This window comes from Cnephaeus nilssonii (genome assembly GCF_951640355.1).
Source record: "Cnephaeus nilssonii genome assembly, chromosome: 12".
Classification (NCBI taxonomy): Eukaryota; Metazoa; Chordata; class Mammalia; order Chiroptera; family Vespertilionidae; genus Cnephaeus; species Cnephaeus nilssonii.
The window spans coordinates 55,109,184-55,127,674 of record NC_137083.1 but is presented as its reverse complement, the minus strand read 5'-3'; the positions used below and the strand labels follow the sequence as shown (position 1 = coordinate 55,127,674).

Sequence of the window (18,491 nt, the reverse complement as noted above, 5' to 3'; positions counted from 1 at the left end):
GCAAGTCCTTTGTTCTCTCTAGGAACTGGCTAGAGGGACAGTCCTTCCTGGATCATCAAGGCCCCAGATGCCAAAGCAGCAGAAATACAGGAAATATAAAGGCATGACTAATACAGAGTATTTGGCAGTATTTGCCCCCTCCGCACATCACTGGATAGATATCAGCATGACAAGGGAAGGCTTCCATAATGGGTTCCCAATGTAGGAAAGAATGAGATGGACGTCTTACTAACGCCTCCGCAGGAAAAGGCCCCTGTGTAGGAACAGAAGAAGAGAAGGTCAAGGTGCTCAGAGGGGAAAGGCAGCGGGGAAACTAATGCACCGGGAACCCAAAGCAGGGTTAGGCATGCTGCTCAGAAACAAAAAAATGTTGTTGGTTTTTCTGGTTTCCAGGTAAACGCGGTCCATGGCTTTGGTCTCTGACATCCTGGGTACCCTTCCTGAGGCTAGATGGAGCCCCACTCCCTCTGAGTGGAGAAGATTAAACCCACTAGTAAATGCACAGATTGCAGCGGGATAAGATGCTTTTGCTTGAGTACTCTGACCTTTACCCACCATTTCATCAGAATTTCTGGAGCATGAATCTGTGGCAGGGATCCTCTTCAAGTTCGTATGATGAAGGGCCCTTCTCTTCTGGCTCAAGTCCACGCCCTCGTTCTCAAGTATCTGAACCGGGAAAGCATATTCCGATGCACAGACTTCTGAAATCTGGTTAGGGAATAGGTAAGAGGAGACAACGGAAATAGCACACAGGCTAGACATCTCTAGAGAATCCTGTTTTTCTTCCTGTGACTGGCTGAGAAAACAATTGCGTTTCTCCATATGCCTCCAACCGAGCCTTGGATTCAGCACTAGACCCCATTCAGAATGCTGCTCGAGGCTTCTTTCAGCTCAACTAGATCAGCAGAAAAGAATGGGTGGGCACACACATGCAAATCCACGCTCACCCAAACCACTGCTCTTAAAACCAGATTACCGGGGTTTTAGAGACTGGACAACAATTTACTATGTAAGAAAAAAAAATATTTTTATTTGCAAGAAATGGAAATACAAAAAGCATAACAATTTCGTTTTTTTCCCCCCAAACTAAGTACAAGTTACAAAGCATTTATATTTTTTGGTATTTACTTCGCTATGATAAAGAATAAAAAGTCATTGAAAAGAACAGCACGATACAACAGATAATAGACTTGCAATGTCTTTAGACTTTAACACCGCTGGTCTTATAAACTGTTACAAACGAGAGAAGCCCAGCTGTCAGCACAGTCATGAAAGCTATACAGTTCAGGGTCTGCTCAGCGTCGTTTAAAAAGGGTCACTCACAATTTGTCAGAGTGCTGGTGTTTTCCACAGATTCACAAAGCGTTTTATCCGAAAGAGATATTTTCTAAGCAGTGTAGGTTGAAGGTCCATGTTTACAGTGTTCACACCACGGAATCTGCTCAAACTGATGCACTTCCAATACCCCTTAGCTGTTTATCCAGCTCAGAGTAACCAGTTACCCTTGTTTACTCCGTCTATAAAATGAAAAGACTTAAAGCTTATTTAGCACAGCACCCAGCACTTGTTAAGTGCTCAAGAAATATTTCTTCCCTTCCTTCTCGAATCCAAGAGAAAAGAAAGCATTTCTGAAGTTCAGGCCGCCCAAAATGACCAAAGGAAACAACCCGTGGATTTTGCCTGCGCTAAGTGCTGACCCTTTGGCCGTGGAGGCATCGCGCATTAATCCCCAAATGGGCCAGGTTCCTTCGCATCGAGAAAAATGTTCTGCTATATGGATTTATAATACCTTTAATCCCGGCTGGCCATTTTTGGATATAATTGCACCTCTACAAAATGGAATTTTCTAATGGACATAACTCTGCCTCTTTTCTGCTGATGTACAAATCTGGTTATTGCTCACTTTTAGGAAACCCTTTTTGAGCCTTTAGAAAAAGTTATTTCTCCCACCCACACTTCAATCTAGTACTACAAAGCTATATATAAAATCTCCCAAGGATGAGAGTCCTCAGTAATCCTGGGCTCATCTATAAGGCACATGTAAGGCACAAACGAGTGTCTTAAGACAAGGAAGGAATGTGTGTGTGTGTGTGTGTGTGTGTGTGTGTGTGTGTGTGAGAGAGAGAGAGAGAGAGAGAGAATAAGAAGCCTAGCACTTGTGTGTTTGAATAGCTGATTAATGATCTTTCCTAGCCTCCCTCACTCCCCAGGGCCTCATGCAGCTCTGTTCTTCAGGAAGGGAGGAATGATGAATGAATGAATGAATGAATGAAAGAAAAATCTAAAATCTGTCTCTGGCTCCTTCACTGCCCCCATTTCACAGCCCCCTGCTCTCTCCTATACTGCCCTCGGGGGTTGGGGGTATCCTATCATATTTTTCCTAATTGTCTCCACTAAAAAGCACTCAAATAAAATGACTATCACTGGAGCACCACCTGCTAACGGTCACACCGTCTGCAGGCTCTGCAAGCAGGCATGCTGATGTCTAATAGAGGTTCTCAAAGACTGGGCTCAACAGAACCAAGTGAGTGCCTTCTGGCCGCCAGGGAGGCTGCAAGCCTCCTCCCCATCTCCAGCCTCCCCATGTCGGCAAGGCCAGCGTGGATGGTCCACCTCCTCTCAGGATGTCTCTTTGTGCAGCGTGCTCAAACGCACGCTCACGGGACAGGTGTGTTCAGAGGAGCGGGCCCTGAGAGGCGGGTCCAGTCTTTGTGGTTTTGCTCGGTCTGAGGACATGAGAGGAAGGAGCCATGTAGTGCTGGCAGTTCTTCATAAAACACTTGGGACAAAAATTCTGGATTCCGACTCGCTGCCTGAATAGAGACGAACCAATCAATACTCCTATTCCATGGGCACATGAGAGTCACAGCCCTCTTTTGGCATCCAGGCTACACTGAGAGATTTAGGAATTAAAAAACATGGTATTTATAATTGGCTGGTAAGTAACTTGAGCTAAAAGCTGCTTTGACAATCCACCAATCAGGTCTCCAAATCAAAGCCACTGGTATAAACCAACAGGTCATCTCATTGTGCCTGCACTGGGGCCGAACCTCACCCCGCCTGCTGCCCTGAAGGAGCAACACAGTTCAGCTGAGACGTTCCTAGAACATTTCATGTGCATGAGGCCCCAGGTCTCAGCACTCTGCAGCGATTCCTTCCCAAAACCCGCACCCAGGCCTCTCATTTCCGGTATCCGTTTCTGAGTGCAAAGTCGAGAATCACGCTGGGGAGTGTGGGTCACTGGGGTCTCATCCAGGAAACAGGTACTTGTTCTCTGATTGTTTGTAACAATCTCCTTCAATGGGGGTAATCAAAGAAAGGGAAGAGGAAAAGCTGCTTGCATGATGAGAAATAGAATTAACATCTATACAAGTGAGGTATTTGCTCTCTGTGGTTTATGGTTGCACTAACAGTGTCCTGTTTTCCAAAACTGAAATTTGGAAGCCAACGCTCACCACTATTTGAAATCGCCAGGGCTCACCAGGGACTGACCAGTCTGCGGACCACTCTGTGGGGGAAACAACTGGGCTTAACCCGGGACAGAAACGTGCACACAGCCATGAATTATTTGGGACCCATCCACTATTATCCAACTCCTCTTGTCTCCTGACCCCATTACATCCTCCGAAAAGCGTGTTTCATTTCCTTTACTCCCCAAAGCAGGGAGTGGACGGCAGAGGTTTTTCTCAACACAACAGCAATATTAGCTCTTGGAACCCCTTAAAATGGCCATTTGAGCTCTCAGCTGATGTCCCCTGTCTATAGATACAGATTCTCATCAGAAGAACGGTTTCTCAGAGAGAATACCCTGCTGGACAGAGGTTTGGGGAGAGTGTGTAGCCATTTGTTTTCATTTATTTTTATTAAATTTATTGGGGTGACATTGGTTAATCAGATCGCATAGGTTTCAGGTTACATCTCTATGACGCATGACCTGTGCACTGGCGAGAGTGATGTCAAGCAGGGGTGGGCAAGGGAGAGAATGCAATCCTCGAGGCTCTCAGGGCAGGCTCCCGTGTGCCGCCCCTTCCCCTCGCCCTCCTCCCTCACACAAGCAGGTGCCCCACGCTGCTACTTTAGGAGCCTTAAAACCCCATCTGGTGCTGGTGCGAGAGGTGGGTGGGCTGAGCCACTCTCACACTTCTGCCCGCAACTATGAACCTTTCCTTTTGCATCATCCAAATACTATTTGAGTTAATCCTTTTCCCTCCCCCGCCCCCCCCCCCTCGGCCAGGCTGCCTATGACTGATCATTACATGACATTTTACAGAGAGGGATGGGTAGGTGGTGGGCCACAGTTACCAGACACCAGCCAGGCCCGGAGGATCCAGAGCAGAAGAGAAGGAGAGAAGGGAGTAGAGAGAAGCTGGAGCCGGAGGCACAGCCCAGAGGGTCCCAGCCCTCCCTGGCCAGTGTAAGGGGCAGCGAGAACGGTGCTGAGGGCCGGCAAGGCCATCAGGACCACTGCAGTCGTGACCCCGCGTTCACACACTGCGGAGAAGATGAACTTGGCCATCCCCCAGTCTGGAACACTCTCCATCACAGCAGGGACACTCAGGAGTCCCTGGCACTGAGCCCCAGATGTACCTGGACAAACAGATCTGCTTATGAGATATGATGGCCAATGCTAATGACACCAAATCCTGTACGGGATAGGGAAAAGGCCCAGCTGTGGGCTTGATCCCTTTTAAGTACAGGTTCCAATGACAATGTGGAAAACAGAGAGAGAGAGAGAGAGAGAGAGAGAGAGAGAGAGAGAGAGAGAGAGAGAGAGAGAGAGAGAGAGAGAAAGGAGTTAAAGCTAAAGGCCCCTCAGCTTCTACTAAAAACAAAATACAAAATGTAAGCTAATTCTTTTACAAGTAGGGAAAAACACTTAAGGCAAACTTTCTACATTATACAATAAAAAGGCAACTTCTTGTCTTATCTGTATGAAAGAGGAGAGATTTTTTTAAAAACTACAAAAGTTACTTTAATCATTAAAAAATAAAATAAAAGTAGGTTGTGGGGGTTACGTCTCTTTGGGTGAGCTGCGAAGTAGCCAAACCTGACTATAAAAGGTAAGACTGTAGATAACAATGTCACCTGCTCCGACCCAGGAGCAGACCTCAGGCCCAACCCCTGTGTTGAGGCAGAAGAGGGGGGTAAAAGTGGGGGTAGGGGGAGGTGGGGGGGAGGGACCAGGAGCAGGTGTGGAGAGACATGCTAGCAAGGTTGTCCGACACGCCTGTTGTCCGGACAGGCCCGCCCTGCTCCGCTCTGGGCACAGGACAACAAAGCGCCTGGCCACAGATCACAAGCTCGAGCCATCTTTCCTCGGAGTCCATTCTTAGGGAGAACATGCTTACAGGGATTTCCCACCCACAGTGATAGGCCTCCAGGGACAAGGAGGAGGAAAGGAAATGAAACAGGGCCTGGAGGACTGGGAACCCCAGAGCCGAGGCTGCCCTCCTCGCGCCCAAGTCCAACCCAAGACTGTGCAGGCTTGGCGGGAGGATCTCTTCAACGGTTGCTAGCGGGAAGCCTCGCAAGCTAATAAATACTATTTACAAACGGGGAGGAGAAGCCAGGAGGCGGATCTATGGGTGAGGGGACACAGGTCATGGGGAAGTCCTACAAGCAACAAGACGGGCAGGTTCGCCTGGAGTAGAGAAGCCTGATTCCTTCAGGCATTGCACTTGCGGCCTGAGAATGTGAGGGGCCCTGGCCCAGAGCGAGGACCACAGGCGAGGGCTGGAGGGCTTGGACAGAGCAGAGTGGTGGGGCGCTCACTGGACACACTGGCACTTCCAGGGCTGACGGGGCGGACACACGGGAGACCAGGCTGAGGGAGGCGGGACATCAGTCACTGCTTCGCCAGATCCCAACAGGCATCCTGAGCTCTTTGTGGCCAGAGCGTGGGGTCTCCAATGAAGAAGAGTCGTCTTCTTCCAAGAGGTGGTCACACCCCCAGGTGAGAAGCAGGCTGTCGATTTTCAGCACTCCCGGTAGGTACAAGCCCACCTTCCCACGCCTGACCCCACCGTAACTTCCTAAGGCAGGGAGCGAAGGGGAGGGAGAGATGCCGGCTCCCCTTGCAGGGAGGGCCTCGGGGCTGCAGGGGGAGGGCTCTCACCGCAGGTGGAAATCGCAGGCTGTCCTCCCAGCCAAAGCCACGACTGCTCGTCCATGTCTTCATCCGTGTTGGGTGGGAATAAGGAAAAGCTTAAAACAAAGGTGGTTTGGGAAGTAAAAGCAGAGCCAAGAGAGGGAGGGTGGTGGAGACGCCTCTCAGAAGGTGGCGTTCACTCTCCTGTCGAGTTCGACCACTTTTAGTGTTTCATTCCCCTCCAGTTTGGCGCTGACCCTGTGAAGGCATCGAGAGGAAAAGCAGTCTCAGCCACGCTGGGTTGGAGACAGGATCAGTCCCTGACTACAACTTTGCAGGCTGGCCCAAGCGTGCCCCTGTTCCTTCCCACCCAGCAGCAACTCTCCGTTCCCAAAGTCTCCCACTACCAGCCTGGCCACTGTCCTCGTCACCACCTTCACCCATCCCCTCCCAAGGGGAGATACCCCCCGCCCAGAGACTAAAGATGGCAGTTTCAGACTGATCTGTTGTACATTGCTTTAAAGTGCTGCATTTATTGAGGGCCCTTTAAAGTACTGTATTGACTGAGGACAAAACAGAAGGATAAAGCTGATCCCTGTTCTAGCATAGCATATAATCCCAATAAAGACCCCCTAAAGCCCCTAAATAAGTAACTGGAAATAACAATAAATATACAACAGAAAATAACTACATTATTATTAAACTAGAGGCCCGATGCACGAAATTCATGCAAGGGGCTCGGCCCTCGCAGCCCAGGCTGCCTTGCTGCCCCGTGGCCCCGCCCCTTCCCCCCACACTGGTCATTCCAGAAGGTCGTTCTGCCACCCAGTCTAATTAGCATATTAGCTCTTTATTATATAGGATTGTGTAACAGCCCGGAGAGTCCTAGGCACTCGAAGGAGGAATAGGCAGGCCTATGCCCAGGTGACATCCCAAACAAGCATATTTCAATCGGGCCTGGATAGCTGAGCTAAGAGGGGAGGCGACTTGTGTCAGGAACCAAATACTCAAGCAGTTGAGTCTCCACAGCCCTACAATTTCTCGATAGTGGAATAATAATAACCTCTTAAAGTAATTAATGAGATTTATGTATCATATTTGCTTAGTGCTTAAAGGGTTAAGTGCCAGGACACGTTAAATATGCAGGTGTGATGTAAATCTGTAAAGGTATATGTCATCAGGAACCTTCCCGCAGCGTTAGGGGGAGAAAGCTGAAGAATTAGAAACGGAATCTCTCCGCACCCATTGGAATAGCGTCATTTCTGGGAGGCGCGGGGCAGAGGCCATTCAGCTCCTTCCCCAACCACACCACGCAACCCGGAGTGCGCATGCAGACCCCTCCTGTGCCGTCTGCCATCCCAGGCACCGCCCCTCACACAACAACACCTGGCACCCCTGTGAGCCTTTACGTTTACAAAGGGACGTTTCTCCGTGACTAAGGGCAACAACTCATGGAGAACTGGAGCCAAATGTGCTACTTTCAATACGGAAGCACGAACATGCACAGTGTCTCTTCAATGGTGCCCTCAATAGAAATATGTAATTACAACTCATGCATGTTTACTTAGATAATGACAGATAGCATAACATATATGTTAGCTGGAAGGAAGCTAGAGAAGGTGTCTTGGGCTGCATTTGCATGGCAAACGTCCTTCTGGGACTGACTGTGTGTTTACTCACGCGGCTTTGGGGGGACGAGGAGAGAGTGAGGAAGGGGGGCAAGCCCTTCCCCCACATCGTGGAGCCAGCGCTGCCAGCTCCCCAGTGACATAGCAGACAGGGGGGTCTTTTCCCATCTCCACCAAGGGCAGCTACTGGCAAACAGTACACCCTCCAGAAATCGGTCCTGAAAGAGCAGATGGACTGACTAGGCCTATGAGAGAGTCTCCGCCCGCAGTCGAGGCTGCTGACCCCTGACCCTGACCAGTGCAGCGGAGGAGAGCCGTCTGTGTCCCGGACTCACAGGTGCTGCTGGAGCTCCCACAGCACTGACTTCTCCAGGCTGCTCTCGTTCGAGATAATGAAATGGGGAAGATCCACGTCCGGCCTGGACTCCAGCCCCGACGCCCTGAGCAGGGAGGAGCCTCTGTCCCAGCGGCCAAGCTCCCCGGCCGAGGCCGGGCTGGACGGCTCCTCCAGGGGAGAATGCTCCTCGTAGATGAGCAGGTTCCTGGATCTCACTGAGGGCAAAGCAAAGTACCGGGTGTTAGGGAGACACCACGAGGGCACAGCACAGCCCCCTGGGCTGGGCAGCTGACAATTTGCCAGGGAACATAGTCGGAGCCGTGGTTGTAATGTGTGCTCCGCTGACTTGTACAGAATTCCCAGCGGTGCCTCAGCCCAATGGGGGAGGGGCACAAGGGGAAACCCAGCAAGGGGGCATGACCCCCGCCCCCCGCCCCTTCCCGCCCTTCAGGGGAGAAGCTACACTTCCATCACGTTTTTAAAATCAGAGGTTCAGATAAGACCCCCTTCAGAAAGGTGAGCTTCCAGAAAGCTCCAGAGGAATGAAACGGAGACCCTCCCCGCGTGCTGAGTGCGGCCTTACCCACGGAGGCGGTGTACGGCTCCGGCATGGAATGCTGGCTGGGCAGGGCCATCTTGGTGGCAGAAGGATAGGGCCCATAGCCCTGAAAGAAGCTGCCGAACGCCACGGCAAAGCACAGCACAACCACCTGCCGGCGAGGGAGAACACGGGGGTGTCAACTCCAAGGTCCACCGAGCACGCCTTTCCGCCCGCAGCACGGGGAGGCCCAGCAGCCGGACCAGGCCCGCGCTGCGCGGTCCGTCCGGCCCCACGGCCCCTGGACGTGGCAGACGGGGAGTGGGCGGGCGGTTATGGCGTGTCCCTTCGGGAAACTCACCATGAGGCAGGTGCCCGTCTGCGTGCCGGCCAACTTGCAAGTGCGAGAAACCTTGCCCATCACCAGAGTCTGCAGCTTCTGCAGTTGCTGGAGGAGAGCCCTGCGGGTAAAGGAACAGAACCACGAGGGGCCTCAGAGATGACACAGGCCGTGGGGGTCTGCCCCCAGCTCCAGGGCAGGCGCCGTGGCTTCGTGTCCGAATTGGAAGAAAGAGCGCAGGGACAGCCCCCCATGGAAGAACAGGGGACACCAGTGCCTTCCAGGGCCGCTGCTACAGAGCCTCCTGGGGCTCAAATCAGTCGCTTCCACAGCTGCCCAGTTTTGGGCTGTTCTAAGAGGTGAACGCCCCCCCCCCCCGCCCCCCCCAATCATCCCTGATGCCTCAGGACTGTGGGTCAGCCATTGGGGGAAAAGCAGAAAGACCATCCTGACCGGCTGGTGATGGTGACACAGGGAATTCATCTGCCCAAAGAAGAGAAACACCGAAGAGGTGTGAGAAAGGAGAAAAGCAAAGAGAGGAGGGAAATGCCCAGCAGAGAACATGGGAGGAGTGAGCAGAGGCGGCGGCCCTGACTGGAGAGGACGCTGCTCTCACAGAGCCGCCCTCGGCGGAGACTTGAAGAAAGAGAGAACGGGGGCAAACCAGCACACAGCGCGCACCTGCAGCCCGAGGCCTCGGGAGGCTCGGGGCACCGCCACAGCCAAAGGGGAAGCCAGAGCATGAGAGTCAAGCAGCCTGCTCCCCGGCCCACGGCTCAGAGCCAGGCTCTCGGAACCAGCCTCCAACACGGGCTCTGATCTTTCTCTCGGAAGAGACAGGGAGCAGGAGCAAAAGGAGTGTCCTACCCCCAAAACCGGACCGTGCATAATCTTACTAGAGGGGAGGGCTTGGGATGAGAATCGTCTGTTCTGCTCTGAGGACCTTCGGATCACAGAGAGAGCAGGTGGTGAAATTCCTGGCAAACCCCGAACACGGCACGCCGCAGGCAAGGAGTTCACAACACACCCTCCTGAATCAGAGCCTCAGAGATGAATTTTACAGGAGCTCTTCCCCTCTTCCCCAAGCCCAATGCGCAAGGCAAAGTGGAAAGATTTTACAAGCAGATGCTTTTCCTTGAGTCTCAAAGAGTTTCACGCTGTGATGTGACTTGAGAAAGCCGGACGAGTTCACTGGGAAACACTAAGCCTTCACAGGTAAGCTGCCCCTTGGTGCCGTCTATCTCCTGAATAACTTTCAGGGGCCTGAAGGGCAGGCCGGGGGCCCAGGGGTTGCAGCATCTCCCGGCAAGTGCCACTGAAAGGTGTCTCCTGGGTGTAAACCAGGTAAGAACGAGCTGGCTATAGGGCAATACTGCTTTCCGCAGTTAAATGGCTAAGAGTGGCGGCAGATGGGAGCCACCCTGAGCACATGCAGGGGAGTCTTGCTGAACCCAAATATCTGTGTATGGTCCCAACGACACTGTACTTTTACCCTGTGCCATGATTTTGACTCAAGCAAAACAAAGTCATTCATCCCATTAATTAATATCATTCATTGAAATTCTTTTATGTGGAAATTTTAAGGACTTAGTTGTAAATGTGTTGCTTTGTGGTTATCTAGAAATAAAATCACACGTAGTTGAGACCTGATTCAGTCTTTGAAAGTGTTCTGTACGTTACTCACAGCTGAGAAATACTGGTAGCATGATTGCCTTAAATTCTACTTAAAGATATCCTGTTGTTTGTGACAACATAAGTGACCTTGGAGGGCACTGTGCTAAGTGAAATAAGCCAGGCGGAGAAAGACAAATACCAGGAATATGTAAAATAACATTTTTAAAAAAGTCAAACTCAGAAAAACAGAGTAGGAAAGTGAAAAGTGGTTGTCTGGGGCTAGGAGGTGGAGAGAACAGGGAGAGGTTGGTAAAAGGGTACAAACTACCAGCTGTAAGATTAATAAGGTCTAAGGATCTAATGTCCAGCATGGTGACTATAGTGATAACACCGTACTGTGTAATTGAAATTTGCTACGAGAGGAAAACTTTAATGTTCTGACCAAAAAAAAAAATTAAAAATAAAAAGGTAAATATGTGAGGTATTAGATGTATTAACTCAGTGTGGGAATTCCTTTCACAGTGTTTATGTATTTCAAATCATCACGCTGTGCTCTTTAAATATCTTACAATTTCATGTGTTAACTATACCTCGTAAGGCTGGAAGAAAGAAAACATTTGCAACTAAATGATCACAGGACGCAGCAAGTATTTTTCCTCACCGCCCTTTTTCTCTCTTCTCCCAGCACCACCCAAGAGCGCCCCCCCTTTCCCCTGCGCGGCTGCCTTTCCTAAACTGAGAGCTGAGTGACCGACTGCACACCCACTTCCTGGCGAGCTCTCCTTTGCAGAGCTGAGCTGGGGCCGGCAGGAGCACGCATGTTAGTAACCACCATCTGTGCCAGCCCCAAAGCGCCGCTGGGTTCTCTCTGATGTTTTCTGGAAGTCCTGGGGCAGACAGACAGGTGAGCACACAGAAAAGACCCGGATGGCCCACGTGCACAAACCCTCTTTTTTTTTCTTGTATTCCAGCACCTCCCGTGGCACCAGGTAATAAGGCGGTTGCTGCCAGCTAAACTATGGCAAGGGGCCTCCCTGTTTCCTGGGCTGCCTGCTGACGAGCCACATCTGTGAGTGACGGCTGCCACCTTTGCTGGGCACCTCCGCTCCTCAGGTGCTCCTGCTGGCAGCCGAGGCGCCCAAATTCAGCTGTGCTCTGCGCACAGTGAGGGACGTTTCTCCATCCAGGCTTCTGCAAGACGGCAGCTTTCCCGGTGGTGCCGAAGCCATTTACTTTGCTCTAAAGTCTTAAGGTGTTTGTAAAGTGAGACCACCATTTCCGTTTTTACCAATTGTCCCTATTCACCCACAACCTTCCCACACCTCCTCCCTGCCCATCCCCTGCTCCTGCCCAGACTTCAGAACGTGAACCACCGAGAAAACCAAGTCTATCCAATCCTCGAAATCACGCTTCCCTTTCCATATCTGGCTGAGATCGTGAGGCCTAGAAGGAAGTCTCCCAGGAGGCTCCACGGTCCCCCCTACAAACAGACCGCTCGCAGGCCTGACACGCCTGAACCCCAATGGCACAACGCCTGGGCCACGTGCTGCAGGTTGGGGAGAAGGACCGCCTCAGGCTGGCTGGGCAAGCAGAGAAGGCGCCTGCCCACGGTTCGGGTTGCCCCTTCTTGGCATCTGTCTGCACGTCCTCTCCAGACTCAATTACACTCAAATCCACTGCCAGTGAGACGGGGTGGATAGTGGTCCCTGGCTTCCAACAGTTTATAATCCAACTCTTTAAGATGAGCAAACACGTGGTTTAACCTTTTGCACTCGGATGTCGAGTGTGACTCGACACGGTTAGCATTAGAATAAAGGAATCGAGAAAAAAGCAAGCAAGTGCAAAGGGTTAAAAGAGATACTTTAGTTTGAAATTTTGGTGGAGAGCAACAGTGACTTATAACGGCTGTTTGCTGCTGCTCCTCACTGCGACTGGCGAAGGTGACCCCAACGGATGGTGGAAGTGATGGGCTGCGAAGGCCACACCCATCAGCAGCCAGGAGTGGTTCCCCCCAAGGAAAGTGGGTTAGCTCACCCACCCCGAACATCTCGGTAGACTTCTGTGGTCTGATAAAGTCAAGGAAATTCATATCCATTCATACAACACTCATTTTCATCATAAGGAGAGAAAACCAACAGCAAAGGAGTTCTGGAAACTTCACAGGCGGAAATACCAAGCAATTGTCTCAAAGACACAGAACTAGTAAATGGAAGACCTAAGATGGAAACCAAAACCTGACTCCACACCCCGTGTGCTTCCAACAACTTGGTACCCCAGTCTAGAACCTCATAAAATTAGCCTCCAAAATACTGATTAGCAAAGTAGATTTCCTTAAATCCAGTGATATTAATATCATATCAGCAAGAGCCCAACCAAGAGATGAGTCCACCGATAGATAACGGAAGGTTACTATATACAGGGACCAAGCCGCACTTAGAAGAGCCACAATAAAGCCCAGCCCGTGGCAATGAGACATGTACTAACCAAGTTCCAGTGACCATGACACGAATATAAACAACAAGGGCCCACGACACACTTCGAGGCACTTGTCTGGATAGACCAAGATAAGATGCAAGAGACAGGTAAGTCTCCCCGGTGCTCCACACCCTGCCTCCACGCCCTGCCTCCGGCGTCTGGGACTCAAACCTGGGCTTCGTTGATAGAAACGGAAACTAGACGACCCATCTCTCTGTGGCCCCCGGAAGAGCTGAAGTGAGGGCTTCAGGATGGCTAAGCTGGTACAGTCACTGTGTGTGTGTGTGTGGGGGGGGGGGGGGGGCGGGGAGGGGGAAATAGGCTCCCTGAGCTTAGATCTCAGTGCCACTGCTCTGTGCCTTTCCTCTGGTAACTATGAAAGTCCCAAGTTTAGGCCGCTGGTCGAAGTTAATTCCCTTGACTTCATCAGCTGACAGAGTGGTGAGAGGAGCCCTTCTGGGGGACCCTGGGTGTGCTGAAGCAGCACCCCTTTGAAGAGTGCTTGCAGTGTCTCTCCATGGTGACAGACGAAGCCGGGCCTCTTTACGGGAACGCCTGGGCCCTCCTAACTGGCGTGCTCTGGGGTAGGTGGCACTCTCCCAGAAGTCCCCGGGACAGGGCCACAACCAGCACAGGTGACACTGGGACCCTGCTTGCATGAAGGGCTAGATAGAGAAACCGCAGCCACCAGATGAATGAAAGATCTATTTTAAAACAAAAAGCTATAAAACAAACCAGAGGGCAGACCCAAAAGTGCGTCCCAAAGCTCAATATAACTTCTCCTGGATCACTATATTCCGTATCATCGGTGATCATGGCTAATTATGGCTTAATGAATTCGTGGGCTTCTGGGAGTAAGGTCTTAATTTAGAGAAAGGAGTACTCTTAGCAAACGTTTATCTGGGCCAAGAGATTTCACACAACTTGTTAAATCGGAGTGTCCAACACGCAAACCGAAAATGTGGATTTTTGTCCTGTGATGAGGTATAAAAATAAGCCTAGAGGCTGTCCTCATACAGTTCCTTGCAAAAGAGCAGTTGAAAGAAGATGCCAGTCTTGCCCAAAATAAAGCATCACCCTGTATCTTGGGGGGCGTATCAAAGGAAACTGGGCAAAACATTCAAAAGTAGCGACAGTGTGAGACACAATCTTATAATAACTGGGAAATGTATCAACAGACTCATGTGTTTTCTTTGTATTTGGTTTAATTTTGTTTTTTTTCTGCTTCCTTAACTTACAGAGAGAGAGAATAGTCATAACGTTATTGTACGTTATACTTTGAACGTTCAAGTGCCTAATTTCCCACTGGAGTCAGAAACCAAGACAGGGGAAGAAGAATGAACTTGTGGTTCCCAATTACTTGCTGTGCTGGGAGCTTCAGACTAGGCCCTCTTCATAGACATACTTTTAAAGAACAAGAAAAGTAGCGTTGGACAGAGAGGACTATACCTAGTATGAAGGTCACAAGGAAAAATTGAGGAATTCTTATTTCTGATAACAACAGAGATATATGTCAGGACAAGCAGGGTTCCCATGAGGTCTGGGGAAAGAGTAGAAATGAGACTCATCCAACCTACCCCAAGCCAGGCAAACTCTGCCTTCAGGTGCCCCCAACACCTGCTTCTTCCACCTCCCTCCAAGGCCAGGTTTAGAATTCTTGGGCTCCCAGGGTTCCTTGCCAAAAAGCAGTGGTAAGGGCAGCATACTCCTGGCTACAGCCTGCTCCCCTCCACTTCTCATCTCTGGTTGTGCCCCACAACAGCCAGGAGGCATAGTCTTCCTTGGGTCTCTCATGCTCCTACATGTTGTACTGACTATGCCATGACTGTAAGGCCCTGACTGTGCTTTTCCATGGGACACAACATGGGTTATTTATGAAGCTGGTAACCTTGAGAGATGAGGTAATGCCTCCCCCTGAGCAGAAAAGTGGGCTTATTTACTGCCTGCTATAAAAGCAGTGGATTCCCCAAGCTCAGAGTTTCTTAGCTGTGTACAGAAACCTGCTGAGAACACTGCATCTACCCAGATTCATCGTGGAACGTGGGGGCAAGGAGAATTGATGCTCATGCTGCTGCTGTGCTGGGAGTAATAAAGTCCTTTGTCTCTGACCGAGGAATCTCATGACTTCTGTAAATCAGACCAAATGCAACCCCAGATCTGACACACAGTGCAGGATTCCAGGCACACACTGCCAAGGTTCAAACTCCATACTCAGTGCTCACAAAGAGCGGCATTTAGTCACCCATTGGCTTAATGGACATCACCTTCTGATGTCCTGGTCAGCCCTTCATAGAACAGATTTTGTTTGAGGAGAGATCCACACAGGCCCTGGAAATGGACTAAGACCCTTGGAGCAGGGAATTCCAGGGTCCCAGGTACCAGGGTATGGTCTGAAGGGGTACAGCTCTGGATAGACACATCCCCTTGGTCCTGCTGATCACTCATCCTGTCAGAGGGGTGTGGCTAGAGGAGAGCCAGGGTCCTCGAAAGCAAGGCCTTCTTGTTCAGGTCTAAACTTGGCCCTGTGCTTCGGAAGGGCAGTGTCCTCAAAGGAGAAAGGGGCACAGCAGACCAGAAACCAAGGTAAGTAGCTGAGTGAACCCCATTCTACCTCTAAATGTCTGGATGGTCTTAACCTCACTGGGCCTCAGTTTCCCCTTCTGAGAAATGAAGTGATTAGAAGTTAAATAAGATGATCTCTAAACTACAACTGAAATCTAAGCTCCTGTGATTCTACAAACCAGAGCTCCAGGAGGGGGACTCCCAGCAAAATAAAAAAACGAATAGAACAAACTGAGTCACAAATCCCGAAAACTGCTGGGCTGGGCGGTGTGTGCATCACTTGTGCAGAAGAATATGAAGGGGAAACACAGGATTTCTCAGGAATGAGACCAGGGCAGGGCCAGAGAGCCTGCAACTTGGAGCTGGGGAGTGATATACACGGGTCCCGCCTGCACTTTGTAAGTGAAAATGCATTTCCTGATTGAGCGTGGGAAGGAGGCCCCCTGGGAAACGCTCTCTCATCTCACACATTTCCTGAGGACGCGCAATTACTGGACCGCCTCAGCAGAAGTGCGAAGGTGCTTCCACACCGTCTCAGCTCGGCTCCAGAGGCCCCGGGGGAAGGCTGCAGAAGGGTTTAGAGGACCTCATCTCCTCTCTGTCCCCATCCTTACCCGGTTCTGAGCTCAGCTAATAGAGCCTTTTCACCTAGAAACCTATACTATGCTAGGTGGCTGCTGCTGAGGACGGTATAAACCAAAAGATTCAGAACCGACTCTAATCTGAGCACTCATTTTCATCTGGATGGAAAAGTCCCTTGTGGAGTGCAGCACAGAAATAGTAATGTTAGAGGCAGAAATAGAATAGTGGGGACTAGCTATCAGTTATAAGAAATAAAATAAACTGTCAAACCTCAGAGGGAAGGTAGGGGAGGGTGGGGGAAAAGGGGAGAGGTCAACCAAAGGACTTGTATGCATGCATATAAGCCTAACCAACGTCATGGACAACAGGGGGGTGGGGGCATAGGTAAGGAGGGGTTTGGGATGGGAATGGGGGGGATGAGGACAAATATGTGATACCTTAATCAATAAAGAAATTTAAAAAAGAAGAAATAAAATAAGAAATATTAACCATGCCCTGTTAAGCCTGAGTGTTTTGTTCTGATTTAAGAAAGCTCAGTGTAACCTGGCTGGGAGTTGTATTCGGTACCTGGGAGCTCACTTGGAAATGCTGCCCCTCCTCCCCATAGGGAGCTGCCTATTATCATGGAAAGATTAACAACCTGGTTGCAGAAACCAGAGGTGCCAGCCCTTTGCAAACTCCAAGCCCTTTGCAAAACCCCAGCCCACATTGCCTGTAAAACTGTAACCATCACACCCATTTTGCATGCCCATTCCTATTCCTTTTGCCCACTTCCCCTTGTAATCTTTGTCCTTCTACCCAATATAAGCAGCTGGCTTATTGGGGGGGGGGGGGGGGGAGCGGGGAGAGCACATTTTTGTGGATGACCTGCTGCTCTCCCACCCTGCTGGCATTACTGGAATAAACGCTCATATATGATTCAACCCTGTCTCTGCTGAATTGGCTCAAATAGTGACAGGCAGCCCAGACCCATTGGTTGTCTGGTTTTCGTATCATGAAAGAGGTATAATTTTTTCTTTAATTTGGTCAATGATGAAATTCTCATTCACCTTTCCCACCATGTCCTATCACAGGAAACAATGGCACCCAAGGTGTCCCAGCCCACTTCTGGTGACCCAGGTTCCCAGTCACTCAGCAGTCACCTCTACTTCTGTCCAGCTACCTCCAAAGGACAATGCCACAAGAAGCATACACAGAACGCAAACACAGGTGTGTGTTCATGAGGCCAGCCCTGTGCTTATTCCAAACACAGGGTCACCCACACGATGTGACGTGAGGAAAGGGTCCAAAAGTCTCCCCTTACCACACACCCCAAACACCAACTCCGCAGGCCTGGTGGAGGGCAGGAGACTGTCACGTTCACATCACAGTCACACTGGCTAGTGCAGTGCCCTTGGAGCAAGGGAGGCCTTGGCAGGGAGCGGGGAAATGGGAGAGAAGTCAGAGGGAACGCAGGCCCGCATCCCTGTGGCATCAAGAGCAGCTCTGCTTTCATTTCCTGACCTCTTGAGTCAAAACACATTGTAAGCTGCTGGACTTAGAAACGACAACCCTAGGAGCTCCCTGGCAAGATTATCTGTGGGAAGACGGCAGATCAATCAGCTGTCAGCCGTCATCACCATAAAAGGTTTGTCTACCAGGAAAGGTAAGTCTTGGGGGGAGAAGACATGCAAGGAGAGCACACAGGGCCTAGGTGGGGGGAGTCCCAGTGAAGGCTCCTTCGAGTCAGAGCAGAGACCATGGACAGGAGGTGGTTTTCCCAGGGGAGAGCCCAGCAGGCTGAATGGCTCAGAAAGGCTCCACCCAGTAAAGAAGACAGAAGGAAACCCATCGCTGACTCTCAGAGAATAACATGAGCTATGCAGACCCCATGCTCAAATATGCCATAAGTTCCCATACCTCATGTTATGTGATCTTTAATATCATATAAACATAGCTACAACCATTATTTAAAAACAATTGGCAAAACGCAGGTTGCTATTCCATGGAATCAGAAGTGCCAACGTTCCTCAGATGGTAGCTCTTTACCAAATCTTATAGAAATAAGGATTTTGTAGAAATATGTTCATTGATTTAAAAATATGGCCATCATATTTTGTTAAATGGAAAATCTTCTTAACAAAAGAGTGTGTACAATAGAAATGCATCCATGTATAAAATATTGCAAATTTATAAAATGTATAAAATATTCCAAAACGTAAATATATGTTTGGGTAAAAAGGTTGTAATAAAACAATTGACTACATTTTCTTGTTTTTTCTACGATGGCCAAGTGTGGTTTTGTTGTTTTACGGTCAGCCTGGAGAGGGAAGGAGAGATGACCCTTT

The 18,491-nt window shown here is 50.1% G+C and overlaps 1 protein-coding gene across 1 annotated transcript in view; it reads right to left on the bottom strand.

Annotated features, from left to right (window-relative positions):
- Positions 1-1,008: 1,008 nt before the first annotated feature.
- CREB3L2 (cAMP responsive element binding protein 3 like 2) overlaps positions 1,009-18,491 on the bottom strand; it is a 115,392-nt gene continuing 97,909 nt past the window's right edge. Inside the window, exons 9-12 of the mRNA XM_079786206.1 lie at positions 8,953-9,052; positions 8,637-8,763; positions 8,052-8,268; positions 1,009-6,346 (exon numbers count right to left, since the gene is read on the bottom strand). Of these exons, the coding sequence (XP_079642332.1) occupies positions 6,271-6,346; positions 8,052-8,268; positions 8,637-8,763; positions 8,953-9,052 (520 nt within the window). The 3' untranslated portion in view covers positions 1,009-6,270. The remainder of the gene's footprint in view (positions 6,347-8,051; positions 8,269-8,636; positions 8,764-8,952; positions 9,053-18,491) is intronic.